The sequence below is a fragment of the Oncorhynchus kisutch genome, linkage group LG4 (genome assembly GCF_002021735.2).
Source record: "Oncorhynchus kisutch isolate 150728-3 linkage group LG4, Okis_V2, whole genome shotgun sequence".
Classification (NCBI taxonomy): domain Eukaryota; kingdom Metazoa; phylum Chordata; class Actinopteri; order Salmoniformes; family Salmonidae; genus Oncorhynchus; species Oncorhynchus kisutch.
Window position 1 is genome coordinate 61,381,919 of NC_034177.2, and position 21,012 is coordinate 61,402,930.

At 41.5% G+C, this 21,012-nt stretch overlaps 2 protein-coding genes across 11 annotated transcripts in view; one reads left to right on the top strand and one right to left on the bottom strand.

The window, feature by feature from the left end:
- The window catches only part of LOC109889803 (E3 ubiquitin-protein ligase MARCH5), a 50,599-nt gene extending 35,773 nt beyond the window's left edge, over nt 1–14,826 (bottom strand). The window contains exon 1 of one of the 7 annotated variants that reach the window (XM_020481530.2): nt 14,728–14,826. Coding sequence is in view for 5 of the 7 variants with exons in the window: in XM_020481526.2 (XP_020337115.1) it covers nt 12,798–12,817 (20 nt within the window). In the remaining 2 variants the exon portion in view is untranslated. Of the gene's footprint in view, nt 1–7,959; nt 7,978–12,797; nt 13,222–14,727 lie in introns of those variants that run through there. The other 6 variants (XM_020481526.2, XM_020481527.2, XM_020481528.2 and 3 more) reach the window with 6 other exon arrangements.
- Nucleotides 13,248–21,012, top strand: part of LOC109889802 (cytoplasmic polyadenylation element-binding protein 3-like) — a 69,359-nt gene continuing 61,594 nt past the window's right edge. Inside the window, exons 1-2 of one of the 4 annotated variants that reach the window (XM_031823363.1) lie at nt 13,248–13,424; nt 16,761–17,608. In XM_031823363.1, coding sequence (XP_031679223.1) covers nt 13,385–13,424; nt 16,761–17,608 — 888 coding nt within the window. In that variant the 5' untranslated portion in view covers nt 13,248–13,384. Of the gene's footprint in view, nt 13,425–14,889; nt 15,245–15,904; nt 16,554–16,760; nt 17,609–21,012 lie in introns of those variants that run through there. The other 3 variants (XM_031823364.1, XM_020481524.2, XM_031823361.1) reach the window with 3 other exon arrangements.

Below are 21,012 nucleotides of genomic sequence, written 5' to 3' on the forward strand. Positions count from 1 at the left end.
GATATTACAGACTCAGTCAGGAAAAGGTTGTAAATGTCAGTAAAGTCACTTGCCAGTTGGACAGCGCATGCATTGAGTACATGTCCTGGTAATCCGCCTGGCCCTGCAGCCTTGTAAGACCTTTAAACAGGTCAACATTCACATCAGCTACGTAGAGTGTGATCACGCAGTCGTCCGGAACAGCTGATGCTCTCATGCATACTTCAGTGTTCAGAAGAAATTTAGCTCGTCTGGTAGGCTCGTGTCACTGGGCAGCTCGCGGCTGTGCTTCCCTTTTTAGTCTGTAATAGCCTGGTTTATAAAATGTGCAATAAGCATAAAACAATTATATAAGAAATTAGCAACTCGTTCTCATGCTGAGAAATAAACTAGGCCACTTGATTTCAACATCTGAACAAAGTGGAAAGGCTAGCATGCTGTTCAAACAGTTGGTGACAGACAGAAGGGTGTGTTCATAACAATTCCACTGTTCTGCTTTGTTACCTAGCAGATAGATCCAAGTTGGATAAACTTTAAATAAAAAGACTCCTATAAAGAGTAGCTGGTTACTCACTAGCAAGTGGGCTTGTGCTTGAGAGATTGTTCATGAGACCTGTATTTATTTTCTATCATGCCCGCTACAAATAGTGAATGTGCATTATGCATGGTTCTGATTAAATTTGTAACCAAAAGCACATTTTCATAGACCAACTTGAAAGCCAGATCAGTAATTACTGCAAAAGAAATGCAGGTTAAACTATTTATTATAAAATAATTACATTATTACTGAGTCTTACGGTTGTGGAAGGCTTATACTGTATTTAGCCTAGGTATAAGTTAACAAGAACTGAATTCATTAGATTATTGCTGACTATTTGAAGAGTGTATTTCACCTTTAATTGCACAAATATTAGAAAAATAACACCCCCAAAAATGTAGATATCGTAAAAATCTGCCATAAATAAAAATAAATAAATAAATGTAGATATGATTTTCAGGCTGTATTGCCCAGCCCTCGTCTAACATGGCAAAATCCCATAATACCACCATATATAATTAAACCTGCCTGCTACTAGGCTTGAATAATGGATAGCAAATCTTTGGCCATCGGTCATAATCCTCCAGCCCAGGGTGTGCTCTGTTACCAGGCTGCAGGGGGGGCCCGTCTCGTTCGCTTGCTCAGGTAACTAGGTAAATACCTGGCTGATTTTCCATCCTCCAGGGGGTGAACAAAACATGAGGGAGAGCTCAGTGGAGCCTAGGGGTCGGGTGCTTGGGTAAAGTGGGCCTGCGGAGGAACAGGGGCCACGTGGCGAAACAAGAGTCGGATCTTAACCCTTCTTCCTCTGCTCTACCATCCTTATATTAAGCTCATCCATCCTCCCACTATGACTCTATCCACTCATTTCCTCTCCACAGCTCTCCACGCTGCTGGGATGTCCACAACAAGTCCTCTTGTATTATCTGTGACTACGGTTTCAGTACAGTTAGCTACGGTGGATATAATGGGTCAAATTCCTGTTTGTAGCTGGGTTCCTACCCTAAAATCAGGGGAGGTCAAAATATCCCACCCCAGGAGAGGTTATTCCTAATCCAGATTCACAGAGCATCCAGTCACAGAGTAGCCATTTTCGGTTATAAAATCAACCTAGTTTTTGACTACATGAGCATATCGTTGTGACTATGAGCCTGGCCAGGGAAAACAAAGGCCCAGAGGAAAGAGATTAGTAGAACCTGAGCTGAGAAGCAGCAGAGAGAGACAGAGGGATGAAATGGGAGGACGGGAAGCTGATTGGAAGGGTAGACCGATGTCTCCACAGGAGCACAGCCGTAGGGAACAAAGGCAAGCGTGGGTGCTCCCCCAGATACACTGGCTCCAGTTCCCGTAATGCTGCCCTTCCACCTGACAAGACAATATACAACTGGCGAAACGCTATCCTCTTCACAAAACCCTAACCCCTGGCTGGCTTTCGCCTCGCTCGGTCCTGCTCAGCAAATAACACAAACACAGGCCTCCAAACACTAGAACATACGACAAGACGAACACTACAAAACACAGTCCCGATGCCCAATTTTACAGCCTAAACATTCAAACAAAACACTGGCACTGACCAAAAGCTTCAGTCATGTCTCAACTCAAAAGCAATTAGGCCTGCGAACCAATAACCAACAAAGGCTTGAAACAAGAGACTGGTTTGAATTAAACCACACTTGTCAAATAATGTCATCGCTGCTCTTTCACTGTATATGTCCATTAATCTGTGCGTCCATCTAAGTAACATAATTTAAAAATCCCCATAGAAATCTGTCAATTTAAACTAGCGATATAATTTTTCATAGGCTGTGTCTCAATCCACAGCCACAACCATCCGCATCTGCGGTGGAAGGTGGCACAGTTAGGTGTTTGTCAGACCATGAGACAAAAGTCTGTGTCGTACGACCGTTTTGCTCTACGACAACCACGACTCTTCTGTAGTTGGTACTGTAGGTGTGCCAACTTCTGTCTTTAGCATCTGAACCATTTGTGCAACAAACTATACTGAACAACAATATGAATGTGACATGCAACAATTTCAAAAGATTTTACTGAGTTACAGTTCATACAAAGATATCAGGAAATTGAAATAAATTCATTAGACCCTAATCTATTTCACATGACTGGGCAGAGGTGCAGCCATAGGTGGGCCTTGGAAGGCATTGGCCAACTCACTTGGCAGCTAAGCTCAGCCGATCAGAATGAGTTTTTCCCCACAAAACGGCATTTAAAAAAAAAAAAACGGCATTTTATTGTCCCCAGCACAAGGTGCACCTGTGTAGTGAAAATGCTGATTAATTAGCTTCTTGATATGCTACACCTGTCAGGTGGCTGGATTATCTTGGAAATGGATTAATGCTCACTTACAAGAATGTGAACAAATATGTGCACAAAATTTGAGAGAAGCTTTTTTTGCAGGAGGTATGAAGATAGTTTTGTGCCCAAAAAAGGGGGCTTATTATGTGTCCTAAACACTAAAATGTCCTAACATTGCTTATATCTCCTATAGGACAGACACTTCAAAACCTTATGATTTATTTTTTGACTGTCTGTTTTGCCATTTATGAATGTTATTTAATATGTTTCTATGGGCTACAGTAGTAAAGGCCAAATTCAAGACTGACGTTAATATGTTATTAACATGTCATAAAAAACTTGAATTTCCCCACTATACATGTAAATACGAGCAATGGTGCATCTCGCCAGTAGAAACTGTTCATCTACAATTCCCGGTTGTGAGCTAACCATAATATCCAGAATCCATAGGCATTTCAGGCATTACCACCCCTGTCGAGGTGGATGCTGTTGAGAATAGGTGTCAAAAGGTAGCTAACGTTACTCACTGGACCAGCCACTCATTCAAAGAACATCAGCTTGCGAAAACAATTTATTTTTATGTCGAAAGGTTTAGTTATGGTATGGTGCTCAGCACCTGGATGTGCAAACTACAAGCAAGCACAGGCTGCTGGGGTAACACTTAATTGGTTACCTTACTAAGAAGTCAAGCATCGGTAATGTAGATCATTAGCTAAGGAACTACATTTGTTTATCTAAACCAAATTCTAGCTAGCTTTCATAATACACTGGCTAGACATTCTAAAGCAAATCAATGTAATTAGCCAGTTGCCATCTATTCACGCCACGCTCAAGGTCCTAAACAATATCTTAACCGCCACCGATAAGAAACAATATACCGTGCAGCTGTATTCATTGACCTGGCCAAGGCTTTCGACTCTGTCAATCACCACATCCTCATCGGCAGACTCGACAGCCTTGGTTTCTCAAATGATTGCCTCGCCTGGTTCACAAACTACTTCTCTGATAGAGTTCAGTGTGTCAAATCAGAGGGCCTGTTGTCCGGGCCTCTAGCAGTCTCTATGTGGGTGCCACAGGGTTCAATTCTTGGATTGACTCTTCTCTGTATACATCACTGATGTTGCTCTTGCTGCTGGTGAGTCTCTGATCCACCTCTACACAGATGACACCATTCTGTATACTTCTGGCCCTTCTTTGGACACTGTGTTAACCCTCCAGAGCTTCAATGCCAAACAACTCTCCTTCCGTGGCCTCCAATTGCGCTTGATACAAGTAAAACTAAATGCATGCTCTTCAACCGATCGCTGCCTGCACCTGCCCGTCCGTCCAGCATCACTACTCTGGACTGTTCTGACTTAGAATATGTGGACAACTACAAATACCTAGGTGTCTGGTTAGACTGTAAACTCTCCTTCCAGACTCACATTAAACATCTCCAATCCAAAGTTAAATCTAGAATTGACTTCCTATTTCGCAACAAAGCATCCTTCACTCATGCTGCCAAACACACCCTTGTAAAACGGACCATCCTACCAATCCTCGACTTCAGCGATGTCATTTACAAAATAGCCTCCAATACCCTACTCAATAAATTGGATGCAGTCTATCACAGTGCCATTCTTTTTGTCACCAAAGCCCCATATACTACCCACCACTGCGACATGTACGCTCTCGTTGGCTGGCCCTCGCTTCATACTCGTCACCAAACCCACTGGCTCCAGGTCATCTACAAGACCATGCTAGGTAAAGTCCCCCCTTATCTCAGCTCACTGGTCACCATAGCAGCACCCACCTGTAGCACGTGCTCCAGCAGGTATATCTCTCCGATCACCCCCAAAACCAATTCTTCCTTTGGCCGCCTCTCCTTCCAGTTCTCTGCTGCCAATGACTGGAACGAACTACAAAAATCTCTGAAGCTGGAAACTCTTATCTCCCTCACTAGCTTTAACTAGTTGGATATAGGAGGCGCTCTTTTAATTTTTGGATGAAAAACGTTCCCGTTTTAAACAAGATATTTTGTCACGAAAAGATGCTCGACTATGCATGTAATTGACAGCTTTGGAAAGAAAACACTCTGACGTTTCCAAAACTGCAAAGATATTGTCTGTGAGTGCCACAGAACTGATGTTACAGGCGAAACCCAGATAAAAATCCAATCAGGAAGTGCTGCATTTTTAAAAACTGCCTCATGCCAATGACTCCTTATATGGCTGTGAAGGAGCTAGGAGTCAGCTTACGTTTTCCACGTTTTCCCCAAGGTGTCTACAGCATTGTGATGTCTTTTTAGGCATTTCCATTGGAAAATGGCTGTAAGAGACCATATAGGGCGAGTGGTCGCATGGTGTCTCTCGGAGAAAACATTGCGTAAAATACTGAGGTAGCCATTTTTCCAATCGTTTCTTATGAGAAACCAACTGCCCCGACGGATATATTATCGAATACCTATGTTAAAAACATCTTGAGGATGGATCCTAAACAAAGTTTGCCGTGTTTGTCGATATTATGGAGTTAATTTTTAGAAAAGTTTGGCGTTGTAATGGTAGCATTTTCCGGTCGATTTCTCAGCCAAGCATGATGAACAAATGGGAGCTATTTCGCCTACAAAAATAATATTTTTGGAAAAAAGGAACATTTGCTATCTAACTGGGAGTCTCCTGAGTGAAAGCATCTTAAGTTCTTCAAAGGTAAATGATTTAATTTGGTTGCGTTTCTTATTTTTGTGAAAATGTTGCCTGCTGCCAGCAGAGCTAGCATAGCATTATGCCATGATAAACTTACACAAATGGCTGTCTAGCTTTGGCTGTAACGCATATTTTGAAAATTTGAGATGACAGTGTTGTTAACAAAAGGCTAAGCTTGTGTTTGAATATATTTATTTCATTTCATTTGCGATTTTCATGAATAGGAAAAGTTGAGTTATGGTAATGCGCTTGAGGCTATGATTACGCTCCCGGATACGGGATTGCTCGTCGCTAGAGGTTAAGCACCAGCTGTCAGAGCAGCTTACTGCACCTGTACATAGCCCATCTATAATTTAGCCCAAACAACTACCTCTTTCCCTACTGTATTTATTTTGCTCCTTTTGCACGCCATTATTTATCTCTACTTTGCACATTCTTCCACTGCAAATCGACCATTCCAGTGTTTTTACTTGCTATATTGTATTTACTTCGCCACCATGGCCTATTTATTGCCTTTATCTCCCTTCTCACCTCACTTGCTCACATTGTATATAGACTTATTTTTTTTACTGTAAAATTGACTATTTTTGTTTTACTCCATGTGTTACTCTGTGTTGTTGTACGTGTCGAACTGCTTTGCTTTATCTTGGCCAGGTAGCAATTGTAAATGAGAACTTGTTCTCAACTTGCCTACAATAAAGGTTAAATAAATAAACATTTGTTGATGTGATTTGTAAACTTTGCAAGCTACATTAGGTTACGTTAGCTACATCTTACTGGACTTTATCTAAACATTAGCTAGCTAAATAACTATCGCAGAGGCTAATGTGACTGGCCTAAGTGTTCCATTTACAACGTCTGATCCCATCAACATCTGCATGCAGCAGCATCAAGCTCAGCACCAGGAACTAGTGGAAGTCACCTTTGCAAAATACTTCCCTGACTCCATGATGAGCAAATAAATATACTGGAGCTAGGCATAAACATGGTCCATGTCTTCCTGTCATAGTTGGTGTGTTTATCACTTCTAATGTAGTTCTCTATATTATGGAGCCTTAGTTGGTCGTTTATGCAAAGCTAGAAGTCTAAATTGGAGGGAATGGTGTTGGTAACTGAATGGTATGTTGGGGGTGGGTATTGTGGGTGAAGGTTAGTATGCATGATCTCTTGACACGAGGGGGGTGGGTAGATATAGTACCTTGTGTGTCTTGGAGACAAAGTAGTCAAATGTGGCTAATCCCTGACTCGTTAGTGTTTGTCCTACAGACTAATACTGCTGCTGCTGACCTTGACACCAGCTTTACTAGTACAGATCCTATAGACCCATTAGATGAAAGCTTTCAGCGGGGAACAAGCTCAACATCAGACTGAGAAGAGGAAAAGACAGCACAGGGCTGGCAAGAGTCAAAGTGCAGAGTCTATGAGTCCAAGGTCATGGAGTACTGCCAGACCGGCTGCCATTGCCCTACACAAGATGAGGTTCACCAGCTGAAGAACATTCAGGACCCTGCCTGTAACATTCATACAACACCTATATTTAGAAGTAATGTGGTATATTGCTCAATAAAAACATTTGTGCCTTTTAACCAAAATATCAGATGAAACTAAATGTTCAGCTGCACCTTCAAGGGCGGGAGGTTACTGTGGTAACAGGGCCATTAAAGTCATGTCCACGCGCCTGTGTGTGAGATTTGGGATGTGACGAGTAGTGGACAGCATTTAATCACTCCAAGCCCAACACTCCTTGCCAGGGCTGAAAGAATGTTGCTACTGCGACACAGCAACCGATGCACTATTGGACAATTGTGTTTGTGTACAACCAGCAGGAAGAGAACCTGGCTCTGGAAAATAACAAAAACACAGCAACAACTCCCATGATTTAAGTGAACCTTCAATCATTTTGTTTTGCACCATTTCTCAAAACAGGGTAAAGACGGAGTGAAAAGGCACACTTGATTGAGAGATGGGGTGCATGACGGAGTGAATCACAGTCCGGGACAAAGACGAGGGTGATGGTACGATTAGTTTTACCTCATCATCTCACGAGTCATGCTTCTGTTTTTTAAGAAGGGCCAGAGCCACTCACACAAAGGCTCCTTTCACTCAGCGGCGGTCACGTGACTGTGGGAAAACTGGAGGTTCCGTTAGCACAAAGGCAGGCGACCGGATCCTGGCCCACAAAAGGTCTTCAATGAAGGTTAAGGTCCGGGGGCTTCCGCATGTCTGATAGCCTTAGTGCCTCCACCCCATAACAAATAGACTCAGTCTGCATCTAATATATTCTACACACCAAACATGCTTGGGCTACCTCTACTCCACAACAAACAAGTAACATCTAGCCTACCTCAACTCCAAACAAATCCTTAGTTGGGCCTACTCCAATCTAACAGATCAAAACACTTGTCTTCTACTACTAACCTAACTCCATAACAACATTGTGTAACCTACCTCTACTCAATCAAGCGCATACGCCATGACCGTTGTGTATTGTTGCCACCTGCATCGAACAGAAGGGAAAATGTCAGGCTGGGACTTGCTATTTTGGCATCTATTTCCAGTCAGACTGGCCTAAGTTACACTGTGAAGCCGCGGGAGTCTATATTTTACGGTTTGGCTCAGGGGTCGGACCCAGTTAACCCAAACCTATGAGTATGCCTTCAACGCTCGCCTCCCCAGGGAAAGCCACAAGACTAGCCACAGCTCATATTTCACGACTCCCCCCCCCCCCCCCCCCCCCATCATTCCAACCTCAAACAGGAGTCACAACAACCAACAGCCAAGACTTTAGAACATTCTTTCTTAAAGTAGTGGATCGTGGACCTGTTAATGGTGGGTTGCAACGTGTCAGTAAATGTATAATTATATAATTGATTACTGAAATTGATTTGGCCAAGTATAACTGTGCTCACTGTTCAGTGCACTCTGTACTTAGCAGCGGTCTCTGCTCAGTTTGGCAGCTGCGCAAGTGGGAGATGCCCGTGTGCTTCGCCGTTAACCAATAACTTTTTTTATGCAGTTTTCTTCAAGATCACTCCGCGACCCACACGCTGCAGCGCTGTCGTTCAGCAGCAGATGATGCGCTGTCAGCCACTGACTTGTCATTCCCACTCGCCAGCACTCACCACTGTCATCAAATGACTCAAGCTAGCAAGTTCTGACTGAGCTCCATCGTCATGAAAAGCAAATACGCCGATGAGTTTCTCTCTTGGTTTCATACCAACTTTGAGAAATAACAAGGAGCACCCACAATGTGTTTTGTGCAGGGAAGTGCTTAGTAATAAGTCTTTCAAAACAAACAAATTAATAAAACGACACGTCTTGTCCAAACATCCACAGCATGAGGGTAAACACAGGGAGTTCCTTCAGAACAGGGAAGAATGCTTCAGGAAACAGTGCGCCGACAGTGGAAAAGTCAATCAGCTAGCAAGGCATTGTTGTCATTTTATAACAATAAGCAGAAATAAAGGAGTACTCTCTCTCATAGATGTGAGTTTCTCTTTCAAACAATCCCCTAGCCTTGTATACAGCTAATAGCTATAGTAACGTTGGTCAAAGCAAGCTACTGATAACCAGAAGTAACAGTAAATACAGATGAAGACAAAATGATCAGGCCTACTGTACATCTTACTGAAGAAATGTTGTAAACAAGTATAAATTGCAACTGTTGCTGTTGAAAAACAAGTATTTTTTTATTCTGAACTAGAATAAACTGATTGAAGTAAGATGCTTATAGGAGGCAAACACACAAAGTTCTGGGTTGGTAATCTATAGCAGGAAGTGGTATCCTGCCTGACTGAGAAAGCAGTCGATGTTCTTATCCAGTCCGGCACCACATACCTATGCGAGTCAGGATTCTTATCTCTGACATACTTTAAAAAAAAGTACAGAAACAGACTCAACGCTGAGCATGACCTCCATGTTGCACTATCAAAACCTGAGTCCAGAATAGACATGCTTGTTGAAAACTTCAACCGGTGTGATTTGATCAGTTTATTCCAGTTCAGAATAAACAAATAATTACTGTATTTTAAAATGGAGAATGGAGAAAATAAACATGAATGGCTAATTATATGGGTATTTGTTTTTGTCTATATTGCATTTGTTTTAGGCATAAGGGTAATGAAATGTACCAATATTTACACATAGTTGCACATCTTCATAAGCTTGGGTCCCATGATAACACAGAATTTCTCATTTGGGCCCCAGGCTGAAAAAGTTTAAAGAACCCCTGCTTCAGAATATCAAAATCACATTTTGCTGTCCAGTGTCGACAATATATGAATTGTATGACATAATTACAGAAAAACAAAGATGGAAACGGAAAACGATAATGTAGTATGGCTAATGCCCAACCAAAATAAAAGGGTAGAGAATCATGGAGGTTGTGTGTGCGATTGTCTCCCTCCTCCGTTCGTGAAACACTGCATTGCAGGGGGAACCTGCTGCTAGTGGCAGGCCCAGACAAAAACACGTGGAGCCGTGTGTTTGTTACTGATAGAGCAACAAACACAACCGCCTAAAACGAGGGGAATGTGACATACATCTTCCTGCCATCGGTTTCGTCAAACTCAGGGTTAATGCCTTTGCTCTGAGTATATGCCACCAAATATTTTGCATGGAATTTTTATTTGGTAGCACCAGTGCACCTCTGACTGCCATAGAGAATACACCGGCCGCAGATTCATGACCATCATGCTTGCACCATTACTACAGAGAGAACGCAGGGCTCTACACTGACTTTTAAAAATGTTTATTTTTTTTATTTTTTATTTAACAAAGAGCATGTTAGGCACACAATGAAAAATTAGATAAAGCCAAAATCCTTAATATTTCTAGAGCACACCGGTGCTCCTAAATACAAAATGTCAGGTGGCACAGAAAAATATTTAGGTGCATATGCAAGTAAAATGGTCACACTGTAGAGCCCAGTAACAGCTCGCTTCTAGCCTAAACCGACCAAATGTTGACCCATAATACCGGTGCAACGTGTTTTTCTTTCTATCGCAGATCGGCAGGACCGCATTTTATACTCATATACCATGTCGCAGGCCGTTCTAAAATTACTTGCGAGCCGAGCCGCTAACCTTGCTCAGGCATGTTACACAGCATTAGCTAGCTAACTAACAACCTAGTAACCATAGATTATATTTATCACAATATTTGTGGTTACTTTACCAGTTGGTAAAGTACCACTTGGTAGCATAGAAAGGGAGAGATTCTTCAGGATAAAAGCCTGAAAATTACCGAGGGTTCATATAAGCCAAGACCCAATCTAGGTTAGGATCAATCTTAAAAATAAAAAATTCTAGTGCTTCTAAACCCTGTATTTTGTAATAGCTGGCAATTCTTAACATTAATTTCTTAAATATATTTCTTTGTATGCATTTATTTTTCTTCTTGAGAACAAGTGAACAACTCCTTGTAACAAATGTCAGTGTAGAGCCCTGGCATGGCAGCGGCATGCAGAGCTGTTACACATTTAGCAATAGCAGAGGCTTCCTTCCACTGCACAATAATTAGGCCTGTCATCTAAAAAAAAACCATGTTTTCACATTCCAAAATATCAAATTATGAAATGTGCCATGTCACATGCTCTAGTACAGGGCTACAAATTATGATTTAAAAAAAAAAAAAACGGAAAACAGCTCACCCGTGTGTTTCACTTGTCGTGCCCAAAGCAGTTACCGAATTTGCTTTATGGTACGCAAGCAGGGACATTCTGGCAAATACAGCCCACAGCGGAAAATAAAACACTGGCAAGGTCAGGAGACAGACAACAGGCCTGCTCTACAACCAGAGCAAATCAATAACTCCCTCTGGATCACCACCACAATCCATAGTCACAGCATTCATCACAGGTCTCTAAATTTTAGATGAGCTTCGATTGCAAGGTTTAGCCTAAAACCTCTATGGAAAGTAATCTACGTTATAGGCCTTTTTTTCCAACTGAAGGAAAGTTGATCAAAGACAACAACAGAGTATTGATTGGCATGTACTGTTGGCCTAAAGTAATTCAACAGCTACAAGAGTAGCTGGCTGCTACAGATAGGTCCATAGTCATCATGGTGCTATGAAGATTGATAACTAACTCATAGTGAATACCAGATTCTCTCTGAAGGTCAAGCAAGCTTGTTGCCATGGCCTCTGAGGTGAGAATGATTAGTCACAACATTGACAAACAATGGCCAGTGCGGGAAAATTAAATTTACTTACTTGACTTAAGCCTACACAGGCCTATTAGATTAAATGTTTAAAATCTAGGCCTAACCCACCTGTTTAGGCGGAGCAGAGTATAGAACAGTTGTTAACTTGACATACCAGATCAAAATGTTTGTAAGGTTAGGCCCATCTACACTCGGTGGTCAGTTGATTAAGTACAACCCCATTCACAAAAATGGTTCGCTTCTTCAGACAACGAGTCACGTGGCAGTGGCCAAAAACAGATACAAATAAACCTTATGGAACAGTGGGGACCGCGAAGCAACGTTGTGAAATCTGTTATGAATGTATTGTAATGTTTTTTAAATGTATAACTGCCTTAATTTTGGTGGACCCCATGAAGAGTAGCTGCTGCCTTGGGATCCATAATAAATACAAATACACCAGTTCATAGAATGTAAAAGCACAATCTAATTTAAAACAGCATTTCCATTAGTGTTTCACATTGGATTTAGTGATATTGTAGTAGACCAGCCATTATGGTAAACTTCAGATTTTAACTGGTTTACCTCTGGTAATTGCACATGGACATTGCACATGCAAAATAAATGTGCATCTTGTTATCAGACTCAGGACTGGAGCATACCCAGTTCTGGGCGGAGGCCCTGGCAATCCCTGACTAGTGTGAAGGGCAAAGCAGTAATACAGGTCAACCACACCTTAATGAAAGGCTACATTTGAACAGGCAATTCATTTGTGTTTGTTTTCCACCACCTTGACACTACAAAATCCCAATCAGTCCTCTGAGTAGTCAATCAACGGCCAAAAAAAGAGAGGTTGCGTGATGATATGGCCATCCTCAGCCAGATAACTCGCGTGACCCCCCCCAGCTCACATCTGATGATGGTCCAGCCCACTGATCCAAACACATGGTTTTAGTTACCAAGATGCATGAAACAATGACTATAGCGTGCAACATATGACTAGCTGCCACAATACTTGCCACAAGGTAAGAATTAGTAAAGTTATTAACCATGAATCCAAGGTCCACCTAGCTAGCCAACTAACGTTACAATAGCTAGCTTCGCTACTGGTTAGATAGCTAGCTAACGGTAAACTCAACTCACCTGTCCAAAATCTGTTGCATTACCAATGCGCTCTCTTCCGAAATGTGGCCAATAAAAGTAAAACAACAGTACACTCAAACGTGTTGAGTGTATTAATTACATATGCAGGTTAGGTAGCTTGGCCTTGTTGAAAGCGGCGAGGCTTTTTCTGTTGGCACGAAGTCGAAGAGGTTAACGTTAGCTAGGCGGCTAACTTGTCTAACCGAAATGAACTAGCTAAAACTTTAACTATAAACCAGTACTTTTGCAGTCATAACTAATGATTTTACAACTCGATGCTTCATCTACGGTTTCAGTTTAATAGTTTGCTAAAAACACATTTTTAACGCTTCGGCGCGACCGCTTGACTCAATTGACTGGCTCTCTCTATGAGGTAACGCACGGGAACTCCTGGTGCGTATTACGTCACCAACAATAACAAGCCCGTCATAGGCTGAGAAATCACAGTTACAGGATGCCTGGGATATGTAGTCCGATGCGAGTTTACTCCTTCATGTTGCCAAATAAATATCAAATTAATTAATGCTCTAACTTGTGCAGGCGGACCTACCTAAGAGGCACCAAGCCTACTTGGGAAGACGAGCATCATGAAGATACACATATGGCTACAGAATACTTCGTATTGCGGTAGGTTGCATTTATTATAGCGCTCTGTAGCGTTTATTACGCCACAAGCTTCGGGCAGTGCATATGAGTGCATCTCATTTAATGGCTCAGTTGTATCTTTATTCTCTAAATTTGCTTGGTTAAAATGACTGCAAAATGTTGCAACAGTTTTAGCAGTCATGGAAGATATTGTGCAAATGTGATCTGGGATACATTTCCTTCTCCCCCCCCCCCCCCCCCCCTCTAATTACATGGGTCTGTGGTAGGTGAAGAAAAGAAGCCTCGTCTAATGTAGCTATTAAAATATCGCCTAGTCAGACTACTCTATTCCAGCTGGTTGATAAGCGTTATTAGATTTCCCATTTGGTTCAGCACAGATTTTTTTTTTTTTACCAACTTTAACTTGTCAATACTACCTCAATTTCCTACTTGGAAGACAAACAATGTCTTCTACTTCCATGTCTATAGTTGCAGGGGTTTTGTTTGAATTTAGAAAATGCTCAGTTAAATGTTTTGTTCCATGAAATAAATCAAACAATGTGTACACTGCCATTTTATCTATTTAAAATATTCTCATTAATTGAGACAGGTGGGTGTCCACCCCAAAGTGCTGCATGTCATGATACTGTCTCGATCAGTGAGAGAATTTGAAATAAACAATAGTGGCATACTAATTGCTGGATTACTTAATGGAGCAAAAACAATTGATCTCATTAATGTAGCATTTTCTAAATTTAAATGACACCTCGCAACTAGACATGAACGTTTAGAAGACACTGGTTGTATTCCAAATCAGGAATTGAGGAGGTATTAAACTGGGTGGTTAGAGCCCTGAATGCTGATTGGCTGACACCCGTGGTATATCAGACCATATACCACGTATGACTTATTTTTTACTGCTCTAATTACATTGGTAACCAGTTTATAATAGCAATAAGGCGCCTCGGTGGTTTGTGATATGGGCAATATACCACGGCTAAGGGCTGTGTCCAGGCACTTCGCGTTGCGTCGTGCTTAAGAACAGCCCCTAGCCGTGGTATATTGGCCATATACCACGTCTCCTCGGGCCTTATTTCTTAAACGGCTAATGGAGCATCACATTAACCATTACTATCCCCAAGTTACATCTAGCTCACGAAAACCTCCCTCTGGGGTTTTCAAGCAGTTAGCTTCGCCCACTGCTGCCTATGAACTACCATTTCTGACGCTGTGTTTTACTGGTTTTAGAAACGTCAATTATTGCTTGCGAAATGGTTTGAAACGTATGGCCCTTATCTTTCATATCAGCGATGAATACTCTTTCAAATAAAACAGATGCACTTACTGTGGCAGATTTGCACAGTTCCATATTCTGTGTTTGCCTCAAGTCAATGAACTACACTTTCTCCCCACTTACGCTTACACACAGGTGTTTGTAGCACGCTAGATAGCTACTTAGCACAGGCCGCCGCCGCCTCCTAAACAAGCGCTGTAAACATTGAGATATGGCCTTGGGAACACGAACCCTATTTACCGGCTATGAATGGGTTAACGATGATAGTCAATAAAAGTCATATTTAAATGCTAGCCTGATTTAATGCAAAAATGCATGGGCCTACATTCAAAACAAAAGCTGACCAAAACCATAGTCTTTTTTTCGACCAAACTTTGCATTCCGGACAAGTTACACTAATAAACTACATTTCCCTGAAGCCTCCTCATCCATGCGCCGCAGTCGATCAGCTGTTGAAGCAACTGCTGACTACCTCCGCACGAAGGGTAACTCATTTGTCATATCTTAACCCAGACGAGGCAAACAGAAATAGCGTTATTTACAGAGTCCCAAAGGGTGAAAGATAAAGGTAAATTGAGTTTCATGTGAAACAGAAAACCGACACGGGTGTGCATGCTGTTGCGGTGTTTGTTTGGTGATAACGTTACCTGTACAATTGTGGGTCGGATACGAATTTTTAATAGCCCGCTTGTGAATGTATCTAATGTCTGGTATAACCAACGCGAAAGGAAAATACGATTTTTTTGTTTTGTCGAAATTGGTGCATTTTTTTTCTTGTAGGCTGGTTAACTGCACCCGTATTTGGTTACTTGATGACCATGAACATGCAGCGTTTATGCATCGAGGAGAAAACAAGGATTAAGCACTGTACAAAATGCTGTGCAATATTTTACTTTCTACGAGAAGTGTACGTCACACCTGTTAGGAATAGGATATTCTAAAAACCTGAGAATTCAAATGATGTGCTCAACATACATTTGGCTGGCTACTGTGTGGGAGTCGTTTTAGCCTATTCTGAATACTTTCTAAATATCATAAAGCCACAGTTATCTCGAATGGTTCATAATTCAAATGGAAAATAAACCGTGCAGTATCCTGACTCATTCAAAGGTGCGCTTGCAAGCAGAATGATTTTAATATTAGTACATTTATTAGCAGCGATGGGCCTAATTGTGTCTATAATTATGCTAACGGCCGTCCAGAATAAACTTTTATAAAGAGTTTATGATAGCCTTAAAATACGAAATTAACTAAATGTAATAAATATTATTTTGATCAATGCAGGCAGGCATGAAAGAAGAGGCGCGACACTGCTCCGCTAGGCTTTTGTGAACATAGATATGCGTATAGGGCTGTCTCTGTTATAGCACCCATTTGCACCCTACTCAGAAAATCTGCTTATAAAAAAGGTGACAGAAAAATGTACCAAGTTTAATGCAGTAATTGAAGCTGCCTCTTATTGTAATCTCTATAACATTCATGCTTTTAGGGTGAAGCTTGTTAGCCTATGTAGCAAGCTGTTTTGTGAAGTCACTTAAACATGTAGTTCATGTCTTGGCTACTACTAGGCCAATGCCATACAAAAGTGCATCATCTCTTATCATTGTCACGGAAACCTAAAACAAAAAAAAGTCAATTTTGCTAAGAAGTGGGTGGGTCAAGGTGGTGTGTCTCTTTAACCTTGAAGGACGCAGCAGCTGTATTTTTTGCAAATTAATTCAGGGTTGGTTCTAGGGAGAAAAATAAACAGGAACAAGAATCAGTCTCCCATTGCAGTTTGGAGTTTCTGGGTAAAGGAAAACAAGACATGGTGAATATCGGTGTCCTCCACGTGTCTCTCCCGCACACATCCGAGTGGATCGCTGGCGTCAGAAAGGGTGAAACTATTTAATCTCTTGCTGAAGTGCACTTTATTGTAATACACCAGCAGTATTTGATTTTTTTTCTAAATGGGTGATCACTAATTTGCCTCCAGCAGCAGAAAAAATCCCCACTGAGTTCTCTCTAAAATATCACAACAGCCCAGAGAGTCTAGTCTATGACATTCTCAATGGTAAATAACTTATCTGTTTTCCCCGTTTCAGCTCAGCAAACCATGCAGGATGATTTACTGATGGACAAAAACAAAGCCCAACCTCATCAGCAGCTAGATCCAGCAGTAGACCCTCCCTCCACCCCGACCCCTTCGGATCCCCCTACATTAGATGAGAGCCCGTCGAGTGTGAGCAACCAAGCAGCTTCAGCTCTCAACAAAGAGAAAGTGCCGATGGAGTCTCCGATCCTGCCAGGCTTGAGTTTTCATCAGCCGCAGGAAACCGGTGGCACCCTGTCCCCCTCATATGGTAGCACTTGGTCTACTGGAACTACGAACACCGTGGATGACAATTTTAATCAAGGAATACCCTCGGTGAACGGAACAATGCTTTTCCAGAACTTCCCCCATCACATAAATCCGGTATTTGGAGGCAATTTCTCACCTCAGCTTGGCTTGGCACAGTCTCAGCATCCACAGCAGCAAGCCCAGCACCAGCCAGCGCAGCAACGGAGATCCCCTGTTAGCCCCAACCACGGTCCTTTTCCACAGAGAAACGCTTACAGTCACCAGTCTGTCATGAATAGCAAGGCTTCTTCACCTGCCTCATCTTCGGGTTGGAATAATCACCAAAATGCCACTTGGAGCACAGCCTCCAATCCATGGAGCGGTCTCCAGGCAGGCAGGGACCCGCGAAGAGCTGTGGGAGTCGGGGTCGGTGTGGGGGTCGGTGTAGGGGTGCCTTCTTCCATGAACCCCATCTCCCCGATGAAAAAGCCCTATTCTAGCAACGTTATAGCACCCCCAAAATTCCAGAGAGCTGGTCTCCTCACCCAGAAATCCTGGATGGAGGACAACGCCTTAAGGATGGACAACAGCAACAATATGCTGCCTTTTCAGGTATGTTTGGCCTAATAATAAGGAAACCTTAATCCAATTTTAAACATTTTCATAATAAACAATATTGGTATGTAAATTAAATGCAAGGGGCACAAGTGTTAGAATATGATGATGATGACTTGTCCACGTCATGAGAGAACTTCTGAAACTGTAGAAGTAGCCTATAGCCATATGTATGCTAATAGGTTGCATTTAAACAATGTTAAAGAAGTGTCAAAATGGATTGTTTAGTATGTGATTAGGCTATTATGATGTTATGAAATTGATTAGTCTATTATGACCTTATAATAAGGTTTCTATGCATAATTTCCTCATTTCCATCGGTGTCAGCACAGAAATAGAATGAATAGAACGGCCCTCCCCATTCAAGTCCGTGATGGCATAAGGGTTGACTGACAGCCATTTTGTGTGTACTCATTGGAGCAAAGCAGGAAGTGTGCCCATCAATCATTTGTGCTGTGATTTGTTGAAGCAACTCAACTGACCTTAAAGAAAAATACATTTAGAATAATTTGAATGAACATTCTGTTACCATGTCAATTATTGCATCACAATACCAGGCACCCATTGCATGTGTACCCATGAGTTTACTTGTCAAATTGCCAGGATTAGAGGTTCCTAGCCCGTTCTATTAATGATATTTCTATGGTCGGGGACTGACTCCATTGAGAAATGGCTCTGGAGTTCACTTCCCACCCTATGGTAGTGAAAATCATCGTGATTATTGAAGGGCGACATTTCGTCTAGTGGGTGGTAGGTCTTCGATACACTGCTCTCATATGATTATACTGTGTAACCAAATGATTATGTAAGTATCCGCTTCGCGATACATTATTAGTCATAATTGCATTGTAACAGTGACGTATGAAACATTGTTGAGAGTCCACCCCCTCTCTTGTTTTACTGTGCAAACGTTTTACTTTGTCACTATAGCCTGATGTGCCGTAGACAGTAAGTAGTTCAGTTTATTCAGGCCTAGTTATTTTAAAAAGCTATAGACAGAAATTAAAGAATGCACTAGTCTACAGTCACTTGACAACTAAGTAATGAACAGTGCCGGTTCAGTAAACTGTGATTCTATAGGTCTTTTAAAAATATTTTTTATATATTTTTTTACTTTGAAAGGCTTATCTAAAAAGGGGAAAGAAAAGGTCCCTTTTTGAGTCATTAACTAAATACTTTTACACTATTTTAAAGGAGAGTACTAGAATGCTGCCAATGTAAGTCCCGTTTTCCATGCCTAGTTTGCCAGGACTGCAGTGGAGATAACCTAGGAGTTATGTGTGCTTTTCGTCAGTGATAGGTGCTGTCTCAGCGCAGCCTTCTCTGATGTCTACGGCTACGTCAGACACACCAATGAAATGCCTTCCCGTCTGCCCATTTCTATTTTGCCTACCACTGGGCCTGAGACATCTCCTTTTTCAAAAGCAGATACAAAGGCATTGTTTAATGAAGATACAGCGACTTCAGAAACTATTCACAGCCTTTTACTTTTTCCAAATTTTGTTGTTACAAAGTGGGATTATTTGTCATTCATTGTCAGCAAACTACTCAAATGTACAAGTGGAAGAACTATTTTAACCTTTGTTGAAAATGTTTGAAAAATTAAACCCTAATATTTTTATTGGATAAGTATTCAACCCCCTGAGTCAGATACGGCAGCTAGCCAAGCATTTAGGAGCATTGGGCCAGTAACCGAAAGGTCTCTGGTTCGAATACCTACGTTTATTCTTTCAGTGAAATACGGAACCGTTCGGTATTTTATCTAACGGGTGGCATCCCTAAGTCTAAATATTGTTATTACATTGCACAACCTTCAATGCTATGGCAGAATTTGTAAAATTCTGGCAAATTAGTTTGCAATGAGCCATGCGGCCCAAACTGTTGCATATACCCTGACTCTGCGTGCAATGAACGCAAGAGAAGTGACACAATTTCACCTGGTTAATATTGCCTGCTAACCTGGATTTCTTTTAGCTAAATATGCAGGTTTAAAAATATATACTTCTGTGTATTGATTTTAAGAAAGGCATTGATGTTTATGGTTAGGTACACATTGGAGCAAGGACAGTACGCATTGGAGCAAGAACAATACGCACTGCATCGATTATATGCAATGCAGGACACGCTCGGTAAACTAGTAATATCATCAACCATGTGTAGTTAACTAGTGATTATGATTGATTGATTGTTTTTTATTAGGTAAGTTTAATGCTAGCTAGCAACTTACTTACTGCTTACGGCATTCGCGTAACAGGCAGATTCCTCGTGGAGTGCAATGAGAGGCAGGTGGTTAGAGCGTTGGACTAGTTAACTGTAAGGTTGCAAGATTGAATCCCCCGAGCTGACAAGGTAAAAATCTGTCGTTCTGCCCCTGAACAAGGCAGTTAACCCACCGTTCCTAGGCCGTCATTGAAATTAAGAATGTGATTCTTAACTGACTTGCCTAGTTAAATAAAGGTGTCCAAAAATACAGATTTCCGATTGTTATGAAAACTTGTAATCGGCCATTCCGATTAATCGGTTGCCCTCTACTGCTAACAATGCTCACTTAATTTCTGTAATTTCTTTTAAACTCATTGCAGCACAGTTTTCCCTGATGGTACTTGTTGTTCTGTGAATAACTTTTGTCTCCCAAATCCTGAACAGCTAGTTACTAAATCATTGCAACTACAATGTCAAATTAGGACTCACAGACAGCTTTTGGAGAGTGTTTTTCACTGAAAACATATGAATTTGTGACGTACCTTAGGGATTGCTAATTACTGATCCCTGTATCTCTTATTTACAGATTCAGTGTCAGAAGAATGTTCACTGTGACTAGCAGGCAATGGTGTCATCTGTCATTAGTTTTCTTGTGTTCTCAAATATTGTCATAAATAGATCTATCTATATTAGTACCAGTCAAAAGACACCTACTCATTCAAGGGTTTTTCTTTATTTTTACTATTTTCTACATTGTAGAATAATAATGAAGACATCAAAACTATGAAATAACAGATATGGAATCATGTAGAAAGCAAAAGTGTTAAATAAAATCAGAATATATTTGAGATTCTTCAAAGTAGCCACCCTTTGACAGCTTTGCACACACATGGCATTCTCTCAACCAGCTCTCATGAGGAATGCTTTTCCAACAGTCTTGAAGGAGTTCCCACATATGCTGAGCACTCGTTGGCTCATCCCAAACCATCTCAAATGGGTTGAGGTCATGTGATTGTTGAGGCCAGGTAATCTGATGCAGCTCTCCATCTCAGTCAAATAGCCCTTACACAGTCTGGAGGTATGTTTTGAGTCCTTGTCCTGTTGAAAAACAAATGATAGTCCCACTAAGCGCAAACCAGATGGCGTGGCATGGTGTATCACTGCAGAATGCTGTGGTATCCATGCTGGTTAAGTGTGCC